Here is a 23,913-nt window from a genome sequence, read left to right as displayed (position 1 = left end):
GTAGGTCTGCTCCTGGAATTATTAATAGACTCTTAAGTACTGATAACATGAGGTATTGATGCGATTTACATGCAGACAAGGAGTTGGATAGCTGTCCCTTTGCCCCCCAAAGTCCATTCTGAGCTTTGCATTTTTTTTCTGTTTCCATATGCTACATTCTTTGTATGAAGAACCTGTTGCCAATAATGACCTTGACTGAGCGTACTGTTCTTCATTAAAGTTAGATTACAGTGTAAAATTTATGATACCGTCTACCATTTTGCACGAAAGAACAAAATTATGACATGGAGAAAACTGCAACTATTGCATCTTGTCATTTATTTCTAGGAAAAAATAGAACTAATTTCATTGTAGGTTGCTTTAACAAGGGAGAAGAAGGTGGCTTTACTGTTCCCCAGTGTTGTAATTTAACGTGGCAGGTGGCTGAGCACCACACAGTTATTTGCTCTCCCTGCCATTCCAGTGGGATGGAGAAGAGAGCAGAAAAAAATAAAATAAAAATCAACAAAGTAGAACTCTTGGGATGAGATAAAATGAAGATAGTGAAAAGGAAAATTATAATAATTTTTAGTATGTATATATGAATGTATATAACAAGTGATGCACAAGCAATTGCTCACCTGCCCCAACTGATGCCCACCTAGCTCCCTCAGAGAGTGGAAGAGAGCAAAATGAACTCCCACTCCCTTCAAAACTCCTTCCACATGATGTCATATGGTATGGAATATCCCTTTGGCCACTTTAAGACAGTTGCTCTAATTCTGTTCCCTCCTAGCAACTTGGGCCCTTCACTGAGAATGCCCTTGGCTCTGTACCACACTGCTTAGTAGCAGCTAGAAACTTCAGTGTGTTATCAACATTGTTTTTCTCCTATAACCAAAATTATTGTATCACATCAGATGCTCTGAAGGAAACAGTTCCATCCCAGTTGAAACTAAAACATCCAAACACTTAACTCTTGGATTTCAGATGTCATTAGAGTGAAAATCAGAAGAATCATTCCAGCTTAGGTTCATTAACAATCAACTCAAAACAATTTAATTGAACTGGGTGTTTGGTCACGACACATTCATTCAAATAAAAACTCATCATTCCAATTTTGCATACACAAAATCAATACTAAGCAGCAGTACAAACAAGAAGAAATACTTGTATTTCCACAAAACCAAAACTAGGGACAACACAGATACCATTAAGTCATCTCTGGTTCCAAGTTACCCTTCATTTACACTGGTACAGACAACTGCAATTAGATTTCAAGTATCTGAAAATCCCAAACAGTAACATGGAATCCATACATGATTTTTCTTCTGCCTGCACTAGTGACAGAGGATCTGGACAAAACACATCGTCCTTCAGCCATCTTTAAATTAAGTTTAAAAACTGCTCTAAGCTCTCCATCTCCAGAGCAAGTTTTTCAATGCTCTACATCTACCTTTCCATTTGCTCAAGCAATGGGAGTTGTTGACTTATGGATTTTATATGTTCTGTTCATAACACAAGTGCAGCAGTAAAAGGAAAGAGAGCTGTTTTCCGACAGGGAGACTTTGTGAACCCAGTTAAAACCTCCAATTACATTTTTCAAATAGCGGACAGAGCATGCTAGGCCAGTATGGCCCAAAATCTTGGCCAGCCTGACAGGCTTAGCAGGTTCACTCCCTGGATTGTGTCACCAACCCTGAGACAAGTATAGCAGAACCACAGACATGCCTTGCATCAGAAGGAAACAATAAGCAACACACAAATACTGCACTCAAGTTTTTCAGAGACACACAGGTGGAAACTTTGCTAGAAGAGTCCTATAGAATATTGACACAAATTACGCGTCTGAAAACAGCCCATCTCCCATGCCCACCCCCCTCCAACATTAAAGGCATCTACCTCAGCCAGTTTAAGACATTTCCCACTGCCAGGACAAGTCATTTTCATTATGCTAAATGATCACAGCTGGGATTTTCCTAAGTCCTCACTGACACAAGCATTCAATAAAAACAGCAGGATTTTGAGATCACAACACCAATTGGTATCACAAAAATTTAGCTCAAAACCACTTCTGATACAGAATCAGAATCATATGTTTCCATGCATTGGTCTGGTTATCTAGGCACACACTTTACTAAAAGTCTTTCAAGCCATGTCACACAGTGCATCTGAGCCTCAGAAAAGCTTTTAAAAGTCTGCACATACTGTGTTGTCAAAAAAATAAGACATTTATATTTTGAAGCAGTGTCCAAAGGCAAGGTAACAACAGGGAATTAGCATCTTAAATAAACCCTTATTTGTTCCAAGAGCAGGAAAGAACTTAAAAACTTAAGTCCTTCACTGACTGGAAGCTCATATGATTTGGCTTAACACAGGGTGCTGGCATATGTCCAAAGTTACAGGCACATATGACTTCAGCAGTTCTCTGAGAAGCTAAATTATGCCAATGTTCACATTTGTTACAAAGCAAAAGCCATGTTAATAAGTTTTTTTAAAATGTATTTTATTTAAATGTCATTTCTATGTTCTGTAGCTTTGTCTCCTAAATTATTCTGAAAGAAGTTGCTTATGAACAGAAGCTTTTTGATGCAATCCGTAATTTTTGCACTCTGAATACATGCAGCGGAGAAGTTTATATTCAAATCACAAGCTCATTCACCTAAAAAGTACTGCATATTCTCTAGAAAGTCATTTTCCCCAGGAAACACCTGATATCCCTTACCATGCAACCTAAAGCAATGAAAAACAGAAAAACAAGACTCAAATGTGTATTCTGAAGGTAATTTTCAATTCTTTCCTAGTAAAACTTGGATGCAAAAAAGAATTAATCTCCTGAGAGATGAAAATGCAGTTTATGTCAAAACTTAAACTTCTTTAATAGATAATAAACATAGACCATGAAGAATTCGGATGAAAGAGCTGAGACTGGAATTTGTGTAAGCATGAAGTATATAATTTTAAGGGCAAGTATCAGAATGAGACCAGACCTACTCCTAACCTCAGAGGTTAGAGCTCATATGCCCTATTTATATGGGGTAACTTTCACTTTCTAGCTAAGAGTTTTGGTCTTGAAACAGCACAGCTGGTTAGTTCCTATTAGTTTCAAACAGAAAGCAGCCTGTGAAATACTGCTTCAGTGATATGGAAACTTCAGCCACAAATAAGGTCTCAAGCAGGCAAGTGGACATGGGACTATAACAGCAGGGCAAAAGAGAAAAAAGGAAAAAAAAAAAGAAAAGAAAATGGGATCTTCAGCAGCTTGAGGTTGCACACAAGCTGGGAGGAAGCAAAACACTTCTTAGAGACAGTCACAGGACTACCCCTTCAACCAGTCCCATGGCTTTGTTTGCCATCTGACCCTGTCAGGACTAGTTTTTTGTCTTACAGGAGTGCTGATGAGATGCCTGCTCTCTACTGTCTTCTAAATCCTCACTCTCTGTTCCCTCCTTCCCTCTTACAAATGGAAGTGCCATCCCAGACTTCTCTGCCACTTCTCCCTGCCCCCATTGCTCTTCATAATTTTTTCAAACTGTTGATTCACTTTCACTTAAAACGCTCCAATTAAAAGACTCATTAAATACAGTTGTCATAAATCCATAGATAAAAGCTAACAAAAAGGCATTTCCCAGGGAAGATTTCTAGTGTATTTTAGATTGTGAGAAAACATCACAACTCTTACTAACTCTTCTAATGTTTTATCCTCCCAGTTATAAACCTACAGTAAGTGGGAAATGGCTTGGCTTTTATAACCTATATTGTCATATATGTTTCTATATAAAAAATAAGATTTTTTCAAATTAATTCCCTGGAGAGATGCTCACCATCTGTTGCCTAGTCAGCTCTTGCCCACCTGCTTGACTCTTGAGGAAATTATGTTCTCCCTGCATCCATTACAAGCATAGTTTTCTGCACTTTTAATCTTTTAAAATGGATCTCCCACAATTTCTATACCAGACTAACTGCAAAGTACTATAAAAGCATCTCCTGTGTCTAATACAGAGCAAGTGTAGAAAGTCTTGTTGATACAAACTGCAATTCTTATGCTCAGGCCTTAAAACAGAGTTGGCAAAAACTAGACTTTATCAAACCTTTCCAGAAAGAATCCCAATTCACAGTTACATTTTGAGACCTACCAGTCAAACAGCTTTAACCCACTCAGTGCCTGCAACTCAATTAGGTCACTCTAGTTTATAACTGAACGTGTGACATAATTTGAATGGTTTATAGGAAGCAAAAGACTTTACTACAACACTGCTGCTTTTGTTAGCAAAACTTGCAGGAAGATTTTGTTCTGTGGGGTGTACATCACACTGCAGCACTATTGCATGGCGCTTACTTCTTCTGTTAATTCTTTATTGGTTTGTATATTGTTTATTTTCCCCAGAAAACAAACATAATTTATGTTCTAAAAAATGACGTTGCAATGTTCTTTGGTCAAATCGCTTCATCTTTTCCATGGTTTCAAAAAGCTATTTGAGGAAGGTAAGGGAGAAGAAATCAGCATCTCAGTGACCCGTTCAGCTCCCAGATGCAAGTCACCTGAGCTTGCTAATGTGCAAGTCAAGAAACTTCCGCTTCATATCCTCCTTTGTTACAAGTGATACTGAAACACTTTTGATTTCTTCCTGTCATGTTTATGTCACCAGATTTCTCTCAAGCATAGAAGAAAAATATGAAAGTTCAGTCTTTCAACATCACTGCTTATTCTTCTATTTTTTTTTACATTTAAGTGAATAGCATCTTTTTTTAATTGATATTTTTAGATCCTCTTCCTCACAGATTCTACCATTTTCATTTTCTCTTCTAGCTAGTTCTACGTCATCAGCTCACTGATCAGCATTAGTCATTAGCTTTTTCAGCACAGGCTGTCTCCTTACTGCAGTAACTTGTGGTAACTTTTTGAGCACCTAGCAACACTTTCTTAGGGAAATCTCACTAGAATTAAGAAAAAATAGAATGAGGACTCCAAATAACAAATCAGTAATCTGATCTGATGCCAAGGAAGTTGAAGTGTCTAACAGAATCTTTGCATCAGCCAAATGCCAGCTCGAGTAGGTTGCTCATATAGCAATACTAGTGACAAGGATTATGTATCTGGTAGAACAGGGAAAGAATTAGTAAGAGTTAAGTTAAAAAAAAAAAACTTTCACCTCATCTTCATCCTATGATGCTTAAAGATTTAGCTAATGTAAGCTTGGAATCTCCAAGGATTATCTTTCAAAGCTAATAGGGAGTGGTTGCTGTACAAGAAAAGTGGAAAAGAAACTCGGCAGCTGCCTCTAAAAAGGGAGAGGAAAAAAAAAGAAGGGGGTGAGATGTCAAACTACATGCAGATTGCCAGGCTTCACTTAAATCCCTAGAATAATTGTATGGTAAATAATTGAACAAATCTGCTATAGAAGGAGACAGAGTAACAACAGTTCTTTTGGATGCATCAACAAGAAATCTTGCCCATCCTAATAAAGAACTCAGATGCAGATAAGAAGTCATGGCCATCATGTTTCTCAAAGCTGGAGAGAACCATAGAAAGAACAGAAGACATCAAGAATGATCAGATGTTAGAAGTTTTATTTTTTTTCTTATTGCTAACAAGTAACGTGCTTCAAATATAGAAAGGCTTCTGCAAAAAATAAAAGAGGAAAAAAGGTAATTTCTGCTAATCACCAGCTGTGGTGAGAAGGACAGAACTGAGACTTAAGTTATACAAGCCCAGGTATCAGTGAAAACTAATTAATAGTAGGAAGAGCAGAGGAAGAGTGAGCTGTGACTAGACATTGACACATTGACTTAAACTTCTCAGAAAAGATGCGTAAATAGCTGCTGGGAACAGAAGCACAGCTTCAGGTGCCTTTGGTCCTGCATTTCCTGTGGTTGGCATTAGAAAGCCCAGATTCAGCAGCACAAAATTGACAAAACAGCATACAGGGCACTGGTTCACAAACTGGTGCAAATAGAAGAGAGTTAAAATGAGATCAAAGCAATCCCATCATTTCTCCTCCACTAATTTTATAGCAGAAGAGGAATTAGGATTGAATAGAAAATATATGTAAATTACATCATATCTTCCCTCCTCTCAGGTGGTGGATATTCATGTTCTGCATTTCAAAACCTATCATTTAGTATTTACAAATTGTTTAGAGCTCATAGCATGTAAGAGCCATAAACCACTTTTCCGTAGTACCTTGTCACTGTTTTTATTGTGTAGCGTAGACCAGGCACCAGCTTTGACTAATCTTTAAACACCAGTGATCTGTTGTACATAGTGAAGTGGAACTATATCCCATTCTCTTTTTTTTTTCCTAGAAAATTGATCAATTAATGTGTAAGTTCTGGTGAATCAGTAGCAATACTGCAAGAAAAATTGTTCAGGCTGAAAAGGATGTGCTCCACTGGAGGAGTAACAACATAAATAGCTGTGTAGCAAAAACATTTGGGAAGAAACATCTAAACATTTCAGATACATCACATTGTACCTTTTTGAAAAATATTTTTGTTACATTCTCATGCAATACTTGAAATTAGTTTAGTTGAATAAGGAAGACTTTCAGTTTTATATCTCTATAAAGTAAGAAATATTTTAAAAACGTATACTTCTTTCAGCTGACAGGACAAGGGGAAATGGCCTCAAGTTGCACCAGAGGAGCTTTAGGCTGGATATCAGGAAAACCTTCTTTACAGAAAGGGTTTTTAAGCACTGGAATAGGCTTCCCAGGGGGGTGGTTGAGTCATCATCCCTGAATGGGTTTAAAAACTGTTTGGATGTGGTGCTCAGGGACATGATTTAGCGGTGGGTTGTTAGAGTTAAAGTAGTATGGTTAGGATGTGGTTGGACTTGATGACCTTGAAGGTCTTTTCCAGCCTGAACAATTCTATGATTCTACCATTCACTTCATTAGAGATGATAAAATTTCTTTAGATCCCATTTACAAAAAACAATTATTACAAGAAAACCTTGCTTTTTATGTTTCTAACTCTATTTCAGACAAAAACTTCAAAGATACAACGGAATTGAAAAGCAAGCAGAGTAATAAAATCCTGTATAGCAGGAAAAACCTCAAAATGAAACAACAACAAAAAACAAGAATATGAGATCCCTAATACATTTCAAGGCAATTGAATCAGTTATAATGGGTCTGGACACGTACTTTTCCAATAAAATTGACAATAAATCCATCATGCCTTTTTCAGGGAAAAAAAAGTAAATATATTGAAGGAAGCCTTCCCCTTAATGTACTCGAGGAAGTGAGTTATAGTGGAGAATTTCTTGAGCTACACGTCTATGGTATCAACAAACATCATAAAACCACGTGAATGTTATTGAGCTCATTTTTACTACGTGAAATTCACAACTACGGGAAGACTTAGGAGCAGAGGTTTCTGAAGAGTTCAACCACTGCTGCAACAGTAGAAAAAGAGCATATATTCTTTTGCACATTTCTAAACAAGTTTAAATGGGTACTTGGCAACTTCTAGCTCCTGTTAGGGGAGAGCTTGGTGGCAGATGAGAGGCCAACATATGAGCAGGGGAATCTGCCAGGTTTCTGTACCACCTAGTGATTGTACTGAGTCATCCACCCATTACAGAAAGGGCATGCAAGCAAGCCTCAGTAGAAGATACACATGTACCCAATCTTCCTGAAGTAATTCACTGCCTCAAAAAAAGGCCAACAAATGCATAGAGGTGAGAGCTTTCAATTTTTCACGGATGGTACAACACAGTACTTAAAAAATAAAAGCGATAAGCACTTTTCATCATTACCATGCAGAGCTACCTTTGAACAGAAGTTTGTGACATAGAGATAACTGCATAGGATAGCCTAAACTAAAAGTTGTGAATCCTGCATGTTAATTGAGTTGAAATTGTCTGGCAGGTTTTGCTGGAGGTGTCAGATGCCTCCTTCACTGCCTACTCTTCTTTAAGAAGCAACAGTGAAAAACTGGTTTTGAAGGGAAGACACAAGTGTCAGTGAACTACCATACACCCACGTACAAATCAATAGTGCTGCAGCGACCTTCTCTCCTGGTGAGAGGATAGCAGCCTCTGAGACTTCGCAGCTGGTTTCAGAGTGTGTTAGCCACAAACCTCATCATGATGAAGTTCTAGCCGTGACTAATTCCATTACAAGCCGCTGCCAAGGGTAGCAGCCAAGATGATACATATCTCTCTATATTACTATGATGTGCCATCTTCTGGTTACCAGTCAGGTTTCCTATTGTTCTCTTTAAAATAAAAACTAAATATATTTATTTGAGAGTTTATATTATTATTGTCTCGACAATAAACACCTCTATTTGAGAGCATAAATATTTGAATTCAGAGAAGCAAAAAAATCCATAAAATTTTGCAAGAAGAGCAGCATTAAATCCACGATGTAAATAGCTGAAGCCCGAGACTCCACCTGGTACTCCATGCACGAGGAGTTGAGCCAGCGGAGAGAGGAAGCTGCTACAGCTGGGCTGAGAGAGTCCAAAGGAAGAAAAGACAGCAGTTGTACTCCTTTTAAATGTAGACTGCTTGCCAAATTCTCCAACTGCACTGCACGAGGAAGTATTTTTTGATCAGTTAAAAAAATTAAGTGCATGTGTGTCGTTGTTTGAAATAGGGTGACTCCTCCGTCAATTGGTGTTTTCCTAGAAGGATTGATCAGCTCTTGAGATTAGTTTTCTAAATGTTCTCTCAGTAGTAAGAAAAATTCTGAGAAGAAGTTCAATGCAGCAGTCTCACAGAAGGTTATCTCTTGTTGACAGTACATTTTGATACTGCCATTTAAGGAATAACAAGCAACAAACAAGCATCTAAATACATGTTACTCATGTTTTGCAGAAAGTGATGAATTATTAACTATTTCCTGTCATCTTTTACATTGTTTTCCTCCTATTTCTTAGATAGGAGGAGATGTGAAAGAAGTGCAAGATAAAAACAAATTAACAGTGTGTTTAAACAGGGATATTCATACTTACATACAGTCACTATCTGACATTCAGATACAACAGGGCAAATCTTCAGAGGAATTGCACTGCTACTCTGCCTGACAATCTGTCCTTTAGCCCATACAACATGTCCTATGGTTCTCAGCTTCTAAGACAAGTTCTTATTATCACTATCATCTTTTTTTAAAAATAAATGATTCATTTTGAAGCTAGAAAACCAGAAGAAATCATTGAAGTTGAACCTCTATCACAAAAATAGCTTGATATTTTGACTGTATTTAGGGTCATTTCCAAGTTTATTTCCTTGCACAGTCACCCAGCTAGCATGAGAATAACAAGGGATTGCAGGCTTTAACCACTTCTTGAATAAAAGTGTCAGATTTTCGCTAACTGCAGTGGAAATTAGATCAAATTAAGTACCACGCAAATTCCAGAGGCAGGCAACAGTTCCATTTTGCACACTTGATAAGCAGATAAGCTTTTGTCCTGTAAATTCCTAATTTCATAATCTACACTGTAAATTCAGAGACTCCTAAAAATCAATTGCTTCCAATAACAATACAATAAACCAAACACTTGCACACACTATGTATTAACACGAAGGCAGAAATTGGCTTCGGTGGCCAGTGAACGTGGTTACAGCATAAGAAACTATTTTCTTAATTTATTTGCATGGATCTCATTAGTTACTTCCTGGCAGAGGAAGGCAGGGTGCATGTTGATGCTCAGACACTGTAGATCTGCAGAACATCATGATAAATGAACTCAGTTAATTTATACTAGCTTACAGTTTCCTGCCCTGGAAAAATTACATATAAATTCTCATGGCTCAGTAAATAAGATTGCAGTACAAACATGTATCACCCCTCCACCTGAAAAAATACTGCATTCTTTATCTGTTTATGATATTATGGTATGTAACCAAGAAAACAACGGAAATCCTACAATTATGCTTCAGTCCAATCATTTCGTTGTTTCATGTTTTATTTCAAGTTTTATCTGCATCTATTAGATGTACCAATGCTGGCTCACTCACAGTTACACAAGAAAAGCACATTAAGATGCACAAAGGGAGCACACTGAATCAGCGAGGCTGCCTGCTATGGAAATCCTAATATATCTTCTCTGTTAGCACTGAGTTAAACAAAGATACTTCATGCAGAGAATGTAGTGGTCATGAATAATTTACACCAAGCAGGGGATATTTCAGCTGAAATTAGTGTACAAGATAACTAGGTTGAGTACTTGTCTGGATGGGGGTCTGTGGGTCCGTTTACAGGTGTCCCTCAACTGCTCACAGCTCTACATTTTGTATGTGGAATCTGTGCACACAGATCTCTTGAGACACGCAGGAGGAAAGGATACCACCCAAAGGGACCTGAACAGGCTTGAGAGGTGGGCGCATGCCAACTTCATGAAGTTCAACAAGGCCAAGTGCAAGGTCCTGTACCCAGGTTAGAGCAACCCCAAGCACAGATAGGGGCTGGGGCAGAGACTGGTTTGAGAGCAGCCCTGAGGGAAAGGATTTGAGGCTGTTGGCTGACAAAACTCAACATGAGGCAGAGATAACCACTCGCAGCCCAGAAAGCCAACCATATCCTGGGCTGCATCAAAAGCAGCGTGACCAGCAGCTTGAGGGAGGTGATTGTCCCCCTCTACTCTGTGCTGGTGAGGGCCCATCTGGAGTACTGCATTCAGCTCTGAGGTCCCCAGCACCAGAAGAGCAGGGATCTGTTGGAGCAGGTCCAGAGGAGGGCCACCTGTCAAACAAAATACTGCACTCTTCCAAACTTTGGAAGTCCACAAAGTCCCCCAGCAAAAACATAGTTCTTATCGTTATCTTTGTTCTGACTCCTTTGCCAATCAACAAACCAAGGTTTTAGTCACTTTATTTTCAGATCTCAATGCATGGAGAAGATTATTAATTGGTCTTTTTCCATAATCTTTAATACAGCACATTGACCAAGAGAAAGTCATTTTTGGACTCAAAGAAGATCAAAAGAGCTAAGAAACATGGTACTTGGAAAAAAAAGCATTAGCTAAACCATTAATCACATTTAGTTTTCTATCAGCAGTTCAAGAGAGTGACTACCAGACAACAGAACACGAATGCTGGTCTGGGACTTTTGGAAGAGTAGGTTTGATAGCTCTGATACGGAACAACTGATATGCTTATGGCTAGATAAGAGTATATGGCTGCTGTTAATGATTTGCTGTATGCCACCACACATAATTGCTTCTTTAATACAAGGGTTTCTCTCACAACTAGAAAAGAAACCCTATTTCCTCTTTGCCAGTACATATCATTGTGCACAGCAGAAACAAGAGGGACAAGCTAGCAAAACAGCATGCTTTCTTACATGTGCTTTTAAGACAGAACTGTCGTCAGTCTACATGTGTTACAGCAGACCTCACAACTTCATCCACAGTGGTGGCTTTGCTATTGCCTCAGGGGCATGCACGTGTTCCATCATCAGAGCCCTGTTGGCACCAGTCACTGTTGGGCCAGCCAGAGAGGAGGGCTGTCTCAGACTGAGATACAGGAAACAATTAAACCCTTCACATTCCTGTGATACACTCTGTATTTACTTTTGGCCAGATCATTAGCCAGAGACATGAGGGAATAATACCTTCCTTATCTCTTTATGAGCAGAGCAAGTAAGGAACAACGTTAGGGGCACATAGGGTAAAGAACCTTATATTTTGGGTAGACCTGTTCCTCATTTTTCTTGAGGAGATTCAGAGTTATCTGCAACTAGGAACAAAAGTATATGTCTGCATCAGCATTTATAACTGTGCTAGTTAACTCAGTTTCATATAACAGCAACAAACGAGATAGATACAACATCTTGAATTTAGAAAGGCCAACTCCTTTATCTGTCTGTAACATAAAGTATGTGCCTAATGGTCAGAATATCAGTAAGTCCTGTAGCAACTCATGGCTGAACATGAATATACACTTCAGTACTTGCACTTGGCTGAAACCTTCATTTCTAACCCAGTTGTGTAGACCTCTTGGACGTTCCCTGAACAAAAAGAAGTTGTAAGAAATTACCAGCTTAATCTCCCAGTAGCAAAAAAGCAATCATCATTTCCCATTCTCTTAACCCTCCTGTTTGAAAGAAACTTCTCAAACAGTTATACAACATTCATTTAAACTGGAACACTTTCAGACAAAGAAAGGAGTATTTGTTTTGTAGAGCAAACCAGATGAAACAGTATAGAACGCTCTGCTTCATACCTAGGTTAGAGACCTTGGTTATAGAAGTGGGTGTGGTAGGCATTTGCAGTATTTTAACTATGTAAGTAACAGTACTGGGTTTTTTAGCTCCTGGATTCTTTATCAGGTAACACATGGATGAAACTACTGTGCTCTGAATGTTTTGTGACAGTTTCACCTCCTACCAGAAAAACACTCAAAACTCATCCAGCATGACAGTCTCTACTCTGGACTGGCAGTCTGAATTCAAAGTTTTCCTTGCCTGGATGAGTGAGGTTTAATTTCTTGGAGATGGAGCATAAAGATATCTACATATAACAAGAGCATTTCACATTTTAAAGGTGTATACCCTGAGCAATTTCAAGATAAACATGGCAACTAATCAGTAAGATGAACCAACTAGTAGACAATATTTTCAAAGGAAACCAAATGAAAACAGCAAACACTTCACTAAAAGGTAAGAAATTAAGAGTTAAGATTCCAACAGCAGTTAGCTGTTATTTTCACAAATGTTATTTTCAAAAATGTTTCATGAAAAGTATGTCACACAGAATTCCCAAGGACTGGGCTTTGGATGTGGAGTAGGTGGATTGAGCACCAACCATCAAGTCATGAACATTCCCAGACTGTGTAATTACAGTCATTTAATGTGACCCTTCTCCTTCCCTCCATCTTATCTACTCCACCTTCTCCTAGTTTATCACCAGTGTCTGACTGCAGCCACTTCAAGGATGGATCATTTCTCTCCTTCCCCCACCCCACAAGATACCCAAAGCACAACCTGGAGATAGGAATACAGTTCCAAGGGAGCTTGATTAAGTGGGTTGCAGTCATCAAGCAGCAGATTCCTATGTTTCATCTTTTGCTAAATACGTGCCATACAAATCAAACAGAAATGCCTCTGCAGCAACATTGCCTTCTAGCTGCATATTTTTCATGGGCTGACTCTGCAGTTTCTAGATAGGCTTAGCCTTGCACCATCCTAGACTGGATTTTACATATAATGCATCTGCAATAATATTAAATGAGAGTTGCAGAGGATAGAATGCCAGCTTTTAAGTCATTATTTAACAGTAATTATTATAATACAAAGTTGTTTTTTTTTTTTTTTTAAATTTATCCCCTGGTGTTAGTAATTATATTCGTAAAATTACACCAGCAATTCTTGAAAAATTCTTGATAAGCATGTTTTGATTACTGTGGGGATTTCGTTGTTTCTTATACACTTTTTTAGTACTGATTCTGTAAGTTGTTGGCAGTTACTGGTAATTTTGGAAAAAGAAACAAAATGCCTAGAAACTTGTTAAACAAAAGTGGAAATTCTCCACTCTCCTATACCTGCACACGAGTTTTTGTAATGCATTCTAGCACTTCAGCAGAGGTCCTGAGCCAGCAGATGGGCAGTGCTTTTTATTTCAGCAGGAGAGTGACTGGGGGGGGGGGAGGCAAGGACTGCAGCTGTCATGGACCACGAGCACCTCTCTCCTGACCCTCAATCCCATTCCCATGAGTCATTCAAAACATCAAGGAACAGTCCTGTAGCTCCATAACACCAAATGAGCCAACAAACTGCTCATCACAGGTGAAAAGAATTTCCACCTTCCTGTACCCAAGCCCATCTTACATTATGTCATGCCTGATGCTCAATGGATTATTCTTACCAGTCACTTCAATTTATTAATTCAGGAGGAAATCAACCCACAAAAATAAGATAGGTAATTCAGTCTTAATACAAGCAAAAATTCTCATGCAGCTGTTGCCCTTTCTAGTGACCAACTGATGCGTCTGCTTTATTCTCCCTTTGTGGAGACAGAGCCTTGCCCATCCTCTTGCATACCTGAATAAGACTACACAATGACCCAGGGCAGAAAGTTCTGGATCAAGAGAAAACAAGCAAACAACTGGCTAGTGATTCCAGCTGCATGACAAGAGAAATGCCAGCAGTTCCTGATACATGAACACATGCAACAACTCCCTCCTCAACAGGAGGATAAGCACACAGGCTTTGCTGAAGCGCAACACAGAAAAAAAAAAAAATCACAATTTCTGTTAATTTTCTTAAGATCTTGGCTTTTGGGTTCCCTGGGATACCTCAGGAAATGTGGGTTTCCTCATCCAAACCAGCCAATCTTGTAAATTGGTACTGCAGAAACCAGCAGCGGGTGTGGTTAGCTCACAAAACCACTGGAGAAACAAACTGTGGAGGCTCTCTAGCAATGGCATTAGAGTTTGTGCACAAGAGTAGTCACAGGCACTGTACTGAATTCCCTCATTTCAGAAGGGAAAACACTACCAGCCCTGATCTCAAACTAAACTGCCTTACACCAGCTGTACACCAGCCCTGGAGTGACTGCTGCTTTTCCACCAGTCACTTGGGCTTACTGGTATGTGGGGCTATAAGCTGACACTCTGCCTGGTGCCTCTTCCAAAAGGGGCAGAGGAGCAGGGATGAGAAGCCCTTGCCCTTACTGGGCAGCCTCTACTTGAGCGTGCTCTGAACCACAGGAACTGTGCAAAAGGAAGTTGTGTACATGTAGTACTGCCCTGTCAGGTGCACTGATGTAGAGCAGGTGTTTTCTTTCAGACAAACCCTGGGACTGTAAGAGTTAAGTGGGTTACAATACGCTTTTGAAATTCAAAGTAGGACAAAAAAAACCTTAACGTAGGAAATCTGGAACTTTGTGTGATACAATAAATATTTTGTGAGTTTCCTGATGTAACCATCTGCTAATGGCAGGTATAGGTGGGCTGTCTCCAAGACTACAAAAGGCTTGGGAAAGCTTGCTGCATCCTTACTCATATCTCACTGCACTATGCCAGGTGATAAGCAGTAATGCAGTTCATTGTGTCTTCTACAATCTTTTGCAAGTCTGTTGGGTTCTCTGCTTTGCTGTGGTTATCTTTGTTGCTTAGGATTGCATTCTGTCCTGGTCTTAGAGCATTTTCTGCCTTGGATAGTCTCAATTTTCACAAAAATCAAACATCTGTATGTGCTTCTACAAAGAAAAGTGACTGACTGAATGCACTGAATATATAGTAGGTACAAAACTTGAGGTACTCCATCACAGCAAGTCAAGTGTAAAACCTTATTTTTTTCAAACCATTATAAACATTCACTTGTGGCCATTAACATCAGAATTCACATTAGCACTCTTGCTCACTGCAATGAGCACATACTTCACTTTAAACACTGACATCATGTAACCAGCATTAGAAAGTATTCAACTAAATTGCTGAACTAGAGATCAGAGAGGTGCTGGACAATAGCTTTGTAATTATTCAGCACAACGGAAATACTGACACTTCATGGAGTCCAATTTTGAGCAGAAAGAAACAAACCAAGTATCAACTCCTATAAAATTATATGGGTACATTGCAAACCTTGAGGTAGTGTAAGCTGATGAAACCCAAAATCTCCAAAGGACAGTAAGAATTTGCCCTTCATTAAACCATTTGGGTTAGCAATGATAAAAGTATATGAATGTATGAACAAGAAATGATGCTTCAGGACCTCATCTGCTTCATTAACACACACACACCCTTTTTTGTTACTGCTGTTGAATGCTCTCTTTGGGATCAATGGCAACCTCATGATTAGCTTCCTGAGAAAAGAATGAAATTAAAGATGACCTCATTTCACTTAGAATTTTTAAATTATATTGAAAGGAGACTTGAATAGCGTTTGAATTATCATCTACAGATCACACAATGAACAGAAGAGAATAGAAAAAATTAGAAATACAAACTTAAACGGAATAAAAACAGGAAAAACATCAAATATAGAGAGTGTTTGAAAAGAAAGTAATTTGATGGATATTAGATAAAACACAGTAGCATGAAATACAGACCTGGGCCTGCTTCATCCCTGCCGCAAAGCTGAATCTTTTAAATTAAATTCCAGCAAGAACCAATTCATGCAATGAGAGCAGCGGCATGATGTGTGGCCAACACAGCAACCAGTTTCATCTTTAGAGGCTTGAATCGGAAAGAGCAGAAAGCATTTCTTCATAAACCCAGAGACAACAGGATTTTCATCTTCAGAAAGATGTAAACAATTGTGAAGGATTTTGGAGAAGAACTTCAAAACAATTATGTGGTTGGAGGAACTGACTAAGGTTCCTTCAAAAGAGCTAAACATAGCTTGTGTGGCTGGGCAGTCTCCAGCAGCAATAGGAGACAGACCTGAGAATTTTTGAGTCTTTGCCCAAAAACAAAGTGAAATTACTTAATAAATAATATTAATTAACAAAGTAATAAATGCAAAGCAAATTAATACCATGGGTTAAAACAAAACAATAGAAAACAAGCTGGTAAAGAAAAGCATTCCCAAAAGATGATTTTACTGTGAAGTAGGAAAGCAGCATGTCAGTCTAGATTGTCAGGTACTGTGTGGATTTGAGGGGTATTATTTATTGGAATCATAAAGAGATCTGATTTGCAGTATATTTATTAGACAGATAACAGAAACTGTGAAGAATGAGAGCAGAGAATGTGAAGACAGACTTGTTGTTTCCAAATTCAAAGTCTAAAGTATGCCCCCTCCGTGTTCCTGAATTTAGCAGCATTTCAATTATTTCAAACATCTAGCAGAACACTTCACTACAAAATTGACCAGTTGACCTATTTGATACAGAAAGCTCACCTTGAAATGAAAGAAACAGTTTGTTACTACCAATAAGGGAAAACTATTTTACATGTGCTGGTTCAGTGCTAAGTGTATTTCTTGCAGTCTGTATAAAGTACTATAGAAGTCCTTGGAACACAACTACAGCCAGCGCATTTTGATCTCATTGTCACAATCTGAGTCCTTTCAAGTTCACAGAAAAAAAACGCATGGGGGGGAAGAGAACACGTAATTCTGCTGGTTTTATCCTCATGTCTGTAGTACTGACCGATGCATGAGTTGCAAAGGTTTGCTTTTAATTATTTTAGTATTTAATTACATTAATGCACACAGTCACATTACCAGATTGGTGCCTCACAGGGGAGTCATGTATTGGCGGGAGCAACAGACTCCAGTGATCTAATAAGTGTTTTCCAACTCCTAGACCTTCTATGTCTTGCTGAAAATTGGCAATGCTTCCTGCATCTCATTCCAGCTTAAAATAAGCCCTAATTGTGGTCTTAGCTGAAGTTTGGCATCTGGTAGCTTTATGGCACATAGGTGCACAAATACAGTAACATTTATTTTCTGCGTATTATTATCCTTCCATTTATATTGGTGAGAACCATTTTGCATCAACTCTTCCTCCAGTTCCTTTCCCTTCCCCACAGACACTTATCTGCACACAAGCTTCATTTTCTTGTCTATTTTCCCCCTTAGCTCCATTTCCCTCCCCTTTGCGAACAATAACTGAGACATAGAAACTTTCCAGTTACATGTTTTTCCCTCAGAAATTAAAATGATACGCATTGGTAGAGGGAAAGGACAGCACAGTAGCAATTATGCTTATGTTGAGTACAGCATTTGGGCTGCATATTTTGGTTGCCTTCTGAAGGTCCTTTTATTTTAGCCCCAGGCCTACTTGGCTCCAGTAGGTCACTTGTTTCCAACAGTAATAAAAATAAAAATAAAGAAACTGCCCTGAAAGGAGCATTCTGGTGTTGATTTTTTTTTCCAAGGATGTTGTTTTCTAGTCTGTCTCAGTTTCCGGTTCCCATGAACCAGCATGCTGCTGTTATGTTTGGATTCACTGCACCATAGGAAAATGTTAAAATACATGCTTTCTTTTATAAAAGAAAAGCCAGACAGACTTTAATAGAAGCCACCTTAGTTTCTGTGCTTTTTTTTTTTTAGTCTAATTTTTCAATCTTTTTCTCTATTTTTCTCTGTATGGTTTTTTCTAATCCAGGAAAAAAAACAAACAAACCTTTTCAGCTTTACTGAGAGCTCAAGTGGTACCAAATGGCTGAGGCTCAGCTTCTTGCAGCTGCTCACTTTTCTTATGGATAGCATTGCTCTGTTGAGAGAAGTGAACAAAGGTTTTCCCATTCCAACCAGCATGTCAGGAAAGAGCATTCTTTTAGCTAACTAGTGAAACAATTTAAAGGGATACATCTGGGAGCAGGAGTAGGGCTTTGAGAACATTCAAGTCCTTATCCAACACATCTTGCTTCACTCCAAAGAGAGAAGTCAGGAGATACAAGCACAATGGGTAACGAATGCCCAAGGAACAGGCTTATTGCTCTGTGGTAATCATAGATTGTGTAAAACACACACATAAACACATATATTGAAGTATATATATTTATACATGCAAGTTTTGCTACACCATGATCTTCAGTAATTACTGCAGGATTTAGATTCAGTGGGTTCTTTGTTTTGGTAGCCTAGTTTCATAAGCTAAGATAGCTGATGAAGAGGTTGGACTAGAAGATCCACTCAAGCCTCTTCCAACCCAAGTTGTCCTGTGACCCTCAAAGGCAATTCAATTCTCAGACCACTCCTCAACCTTAAATAGCTTCTGGACTTGACTGATGTCACCCAGCTGGGCAAAGATATCAAAAGTTCATAAAAGTCCTGGACGTTTTGTCAGAAAAAGGCAGGACAGAGGAAAAATTTAGAAGTTTGTTTCTCCCTTTCCTCCTCTTCCCTTTACTGGCAAAAAGCAGACTGATTTCTGGTATTTAGCAACAGGACATATATCAAACAGCCTATTCTCTTCAAACATTTATGCCTGTGACTTTGATAAGCCAAAGAGATGTAAACTGTCACATCAAAGCCCCAGTTCCCCTCCTCGAGACCTTAACATTTCTATAGAGGTGCTCACACTGATCTAACAGGCTTCATGCAGAACCACCCACAGCTGCAGCTCTAGGCACTAGGGCTCTTTGGCATGCTGTGAGGTACACCCTATGTTCCTGAAGAACAGCCATAAGAACCCATGGAAGTGGCTTAGGCAAACCATGGGAGAGCTGCCACTTGCTTTAACACCAATGACACAGATACGCTGCATTTTTTTCATTGCAGTTTCATTCCAGAGATGACTATTACATGCTCTGACAATTCTCATCTCAAAAACAGTGGTCTTGAAAACTTCAGGATGCCCCTGTGCCCCAGAAATGTTTTCAACCCTGAGGAAAGGTATGAGGCAGATGTGAAAGCGAGATTTTGGCCCCAGTCAGCAAAACACCCTTGTTTCTAGGGACACTATCTCACCCTGGGACTAGTGTATGTTAAAGTCTGAAGAATCAGCAGGAACTGCCCTGGAGGCGACAGGTGAGAAGCTCCAACACTGCCTGATGGCAAAGAATGCCTTACAAGTGCTGTGTTTACGGTGCCAGTGTCAGTAAAGAACACAGCTTCCCTACAGATAAGTGGATCGGAGATAATAGGATATCTCTCCAAAAACAGACGTGCTTTTCCACACAGGAGCTCCAGGTCCCAGTTTATTGCTCTCCAGTTTTTACTCGCCACTCCTCTCTACCTGATGTGAAATAAAAACCATGCAGTAGAGACTGAAAGCTTTAAGGAAATATCTCATACTTATTTATGCATCTGTTTAGGACACACAGTACATGGTTTAGGGTTGAGCAAGAATAACAAAGGCAAGAGTTATTCCCCAAGTATCATCCCTCATGACAAGGCAATATCTGCTTCCAAGAAACATCCCATTTACATCCATGCTGAGATTTCTGCTCCTAGGTTCTGCCTGGGCTCTCCCATTTTCAGTTATGGTAGTGGTACCAGGAAAGTCTGAAGGGCCAAACTGACATTCCACTGTACAGTGTGGTCATGCATTGATACCGCACCTTGCACAAAGGTGGACTTCTCTGTGAAACCAAGGGCAGCACTGCAGTTTGGCTTCACAGGCTCAAGCTGCCCTTACCCCCTCAAAAGGTCTGGAGTGGAGTGGAATCTTTACACTGGAATACATTTATTTTGCTGGCCTCCAAAATCAGCCAGCAAGCTCCTTGGGAAGACTACATGCCCTGTTTTCTCTACACATACAGTTATTTGTGGTGCCCTACTGCTGGTTTGCAAGGAGCACTTTCCTGGGACTCTGTAGGCAAATGTTGGAGCCTGCACAGCTGCCAGGAGCTGGTAGGTTGCTCATCGTACTTGTTGGCTGCTATCTTGGAGGGTCTCACTCCTAGCTGTTGGCTGCAGCACCTTCCAGTTGAAGTCTTCCACTTGGTATGCATGGTAGTTCCATTCCCACATCTCACCTGAGCCCTCCAGCCCTGCCTCTGAGTCTCTCAGAACACCCAAGGTATCCCATTTTGTTGGGGGGGGGGGAAAGGACAAGCAGGCCACATCACCATGTCAGTGAGACCCAGTTTGTTGCCCAATTGGTGGAGATTACTGTTGCTTCATGTGAGCAATTGTATACAGGCAGAACAAAATGCTGCCTGCCTGGAAGAGATTAATAGGGTTTAAGTAATTGCAAGAAATAGAATTCGATGCAATAACCTCTTACATAAGTGTTAGTAAATAATAAACCCAATTTTACTCAAATCACAACAGTGACTCTAGTAGTGACAAGAGAGGAGATAACTGAGAACATATTGAACTGTTTACTGTGATTTGATGAGCTTATCCTTCTTGAGCTTTCTACATTGTTAATACACAATTCTTTTGGGGTCCCCCCTCCCTTACATTATTTGGGATTGTTTATGTATGTTGTATCAAATATCCAATTTAATAGACTGATTGCAAATGTTACAGCACAGATTTGTGAATTATGTGTTGCTAGCTACCATACAATATACAGACATACCAAGGGGGATCATCAACTATCCTTTGCCTTATCTCCTTCTAAAACCAAAGATAAAACCCTATTTAATTAAACAATAATACTTCAACTGGTTGGATATCAATTTCTGATCTGGGCCCTTTTAAAATCTGTCTTGGCTGTCATTATGCTTCATGATTGGATAGGTTAGCCTTTATAAAAAGCTTGCTTCTTCCAAAAACAAAAAAACCCCACAACCTCTCCTCCCCTCGAAAACACCATCACCACCACGAAGAAAACACCTCAAAATTTGCTTAGTCAGGAAACAAACTGAATTTGTGATAAAACAGGATTACTGATTTTGGAGCCCTTTGAACTAAGAAAATATTGTGATTCCTCCCCCAAGAATTGTAACAAGAGTCTTAAATATCATAATAGAAACTTACAAAGCCTCCTGAGAGGAGGCTTTAGCCCGCTCCTCCTAGACACAACACTTTTCCTGAAGAAAGCATTAAATTGCTACTGCTATCATCCATACATATCTTTTTCTACAACAGAGACAGTAATGTTCTGGGGCAAGTTAGATTCAATAAGACACCCAAGTCTTCAATAGTTGAATGACTAAGAACAGGCATTCCAGGGGCAAAGAAAGGAAAGGAATTTAAGTGCATTGAAATGCAACAGTTTCAGCCTCAGAGATATTAACAAAGAACATGCCCTATAAAAGAATTTGCAAGGTCACAACACAGTAAGAATATTCATATTGCTTCTAGACACTGCCAACTGGATTTGCAAGCTTCTTTGAAACCTATTCTAAGTTACAGATTGCTTCAAGTTTTTGTGCCTCAACATATGTGCTAGTGGTGCATTAATAGTAGCTGTAACCAAGGCAAATTCTTTAGGTATGTTTTGATTTGCTTTTAACAAACATGCTTGTTTGCACTAGATCATCTGTTTTTCCTGAATTTGATGACAGAAGTCCCACCCAGATGTTAATTACAGAGAATACTTCAAAAGCAGAGGCACTTCTCAGAATAATTTTGGAGGAAATGCATAGCGCACTTTTCAATTACAAGCTGAATTCACTTTAACATTTTTGATGGAGTATCTACAGCTACTTATGCATTTGCTATTGTTCTGTATACTTAGTGAGGCAAGTAGTAGTTGTGGAAATATAAAATAAAAGGATAAGCACTGACATCACTCTTTCCATACCTCATACAAGTGTCTAACTTTTAATTAAATCTACATGATTTTTTTCTTTTCAGTGTTAAGACTTTTAACAATATTTTTGTTTTTTTCCCCCCTCCATGAGAATTGTAACCTGGTCTAGTACCAGGTCTGGAGGTTGGTAGCCCTGGGGGGTTGGAACCTGATGATCCTTGGGGTCCCGTCCAACTCAAGCCACTCTATGATTGCATGCATATTGTGATAACAACCACCATCTCAGTGGCCTTGTGGAAGAAGCATGTGGGGTCAGACGTGAGCAGCAGCACTGTAGCAAACATCGAGCATGCAAAGCACTGGACCAGGTATTATTGGATCACAGCGTGACCCTGGATAAGGAATTTGACTGTTCAGCTTCAGTTTCTCAGTTTGTGAAATGGGAATATTAATGTTTAACTGCCTCAACAAACCAACAAGAACACACAAATACTGAAAAGGCCACAGTGCTTCCATGTTTGAACTACAAGTTGCATACAAGGAATCTCCCTTCATCATGGATTTTATTTACCATTCCTTCCTCACTAGCCACCTCCAAATAATTGTTCAGAGGAGCAGTACAGCATTGGCACAAGGCCTCATAGTTTGGATGACTTGGGGATTTAACTTATCAAAGACAAGGTCAAAAGTTAACTTAATCACAATCTACAGGTACATATACGAAGAGAGAATAGTCATAACTAGAGGGCTCCATCTCTTAAACAAAAGCAAAACAAGTACTAGAAATCCAAATTACCCAAGGCTGCAATGAACGAGCCAGCAGTAACAATCTTCAGATCAAGGCTGAAGAGAAGTTTCTGAGAAATACGCTAGGTTCACCCATAAGTCACTGGGTTACCTGCAGGCATCACTGGCTGAGATTACACATGCATTCTTCGCAGAAGGTCAGGTTAGACAACCTTAATGCATTCTTTCAATCTAAAAAATTATTGTAAACAGCACAAATTGAATTAAAGATCTAAGAACGTTTCCTGGGTTGTAATCAACCTTGGGTATGGATAACCAATAGTGAGGCACTAATAACAGAATATTATTAAAACTTTCTGTGGTGACCACAAATTTAACAGCTATAACATCAGCTCAGAATGGTTTAAAGTATTTTTCGTGGGGGCACATTGAGAAAACGAGAAGGCAAATATTGCAGAAAGGGCTGGTGAGGAAGGCAGACAGTGGAGGTCAGCTGTACAGCACTCTGCTAGGAATGGGGGAGAAGGGAGGGACAAGCAGAAGAAAGTTAGTGTGTGTGTCAAAGCCTCAGGAATGAGAACAAAGGTTTCACATCAGCTCCCTTACTTCCGGGAACACCTTCCTTCTTTCACTTACAAGTAGCCCATTTTCTTTCCTAATTTGAAATATTTCTGTAAGAACGCACAAGAATCTATTTGTTTTCCCCTTGCCTGCTTATTTTTTGCTAAAGTCAAGAAACCAGCACTCATCCAGTTTGAGCAGTGCAGTCACTTGAACAATTAATCTATCCGAAAATAGCTGGTAGTGGAGACACTTTTTGGATGCATATCTCTTTTGAACAAAGTTTATCAAATCTAGGAAGTCAAAGCCTCCACTTTTAACCTTCCTTATCATGATTAAGATGACTCCAGAATCCACAGGCAACATCATTCAGTAATGCACGCACCCTTTAAGGGCTAATAGAAGTTAAAAGTTCAGCTCTAGGCAGGGATCAGTTTGGATAGTCTTACATAGCCTGTTATTCCAACACATATCCCTGAGCTGCAGCTACGAGCTATCTTCTAGATGCACATTAAAAAAGAAAAAAGTTGAATACCATAAAGTAGTGCCCAATTCATTGAAAACAGTGCCCTGTGGTGTTAGACGTCTAACCAAGCTTCCATGAAAAACAGAGGAATTCATGCTCAGTGCTTT

General features: G+C 39.3%; 1 protein-coding gene across 1 annotated transcript in view; it reads right to left on the bottom strand.

Annotated features, from left to right (window-relative positions):
* The window catches only part of EPAS1 (endothelial PAS domain protein 1), a 103,751-nt gene extending 85,611 nt beyond the window's left edge, over positions 1–18,140 (bottom strand). The window contains exon 1 of the mRNA XM_021389971.1: positions 18,004–18,140. Within this exon, the coding sequence (XP_021245646.1) occupies positions 18,004–18,137 (134 nt within the window). The 5' untranslated portion in view covers positions 18,138–18,140. The remainder of the gene's footprint in view (positions 1–18,003) is intronic.

This window comes from Numida meleagris, chromosome 3 (genome assembly GCF_002078875.1).
Source record: "Numida meleagris isolate 19003 breed g44 Domestic line chromosome 3, NumMel1.0, whole genome shotgun sequence".
Classification (NCBI taxonomy): domain Eukaryota; kingdom Metazoa; phylum Chordata; class Aves; order Galliformes; family Numididae; genus Numida; species Numida meleagris.
The sequence above is the reverse complement of the archived record's forward strand: the minus strand, read 5'-3'. Positions and strand labels throughout refer to the sequence as shown.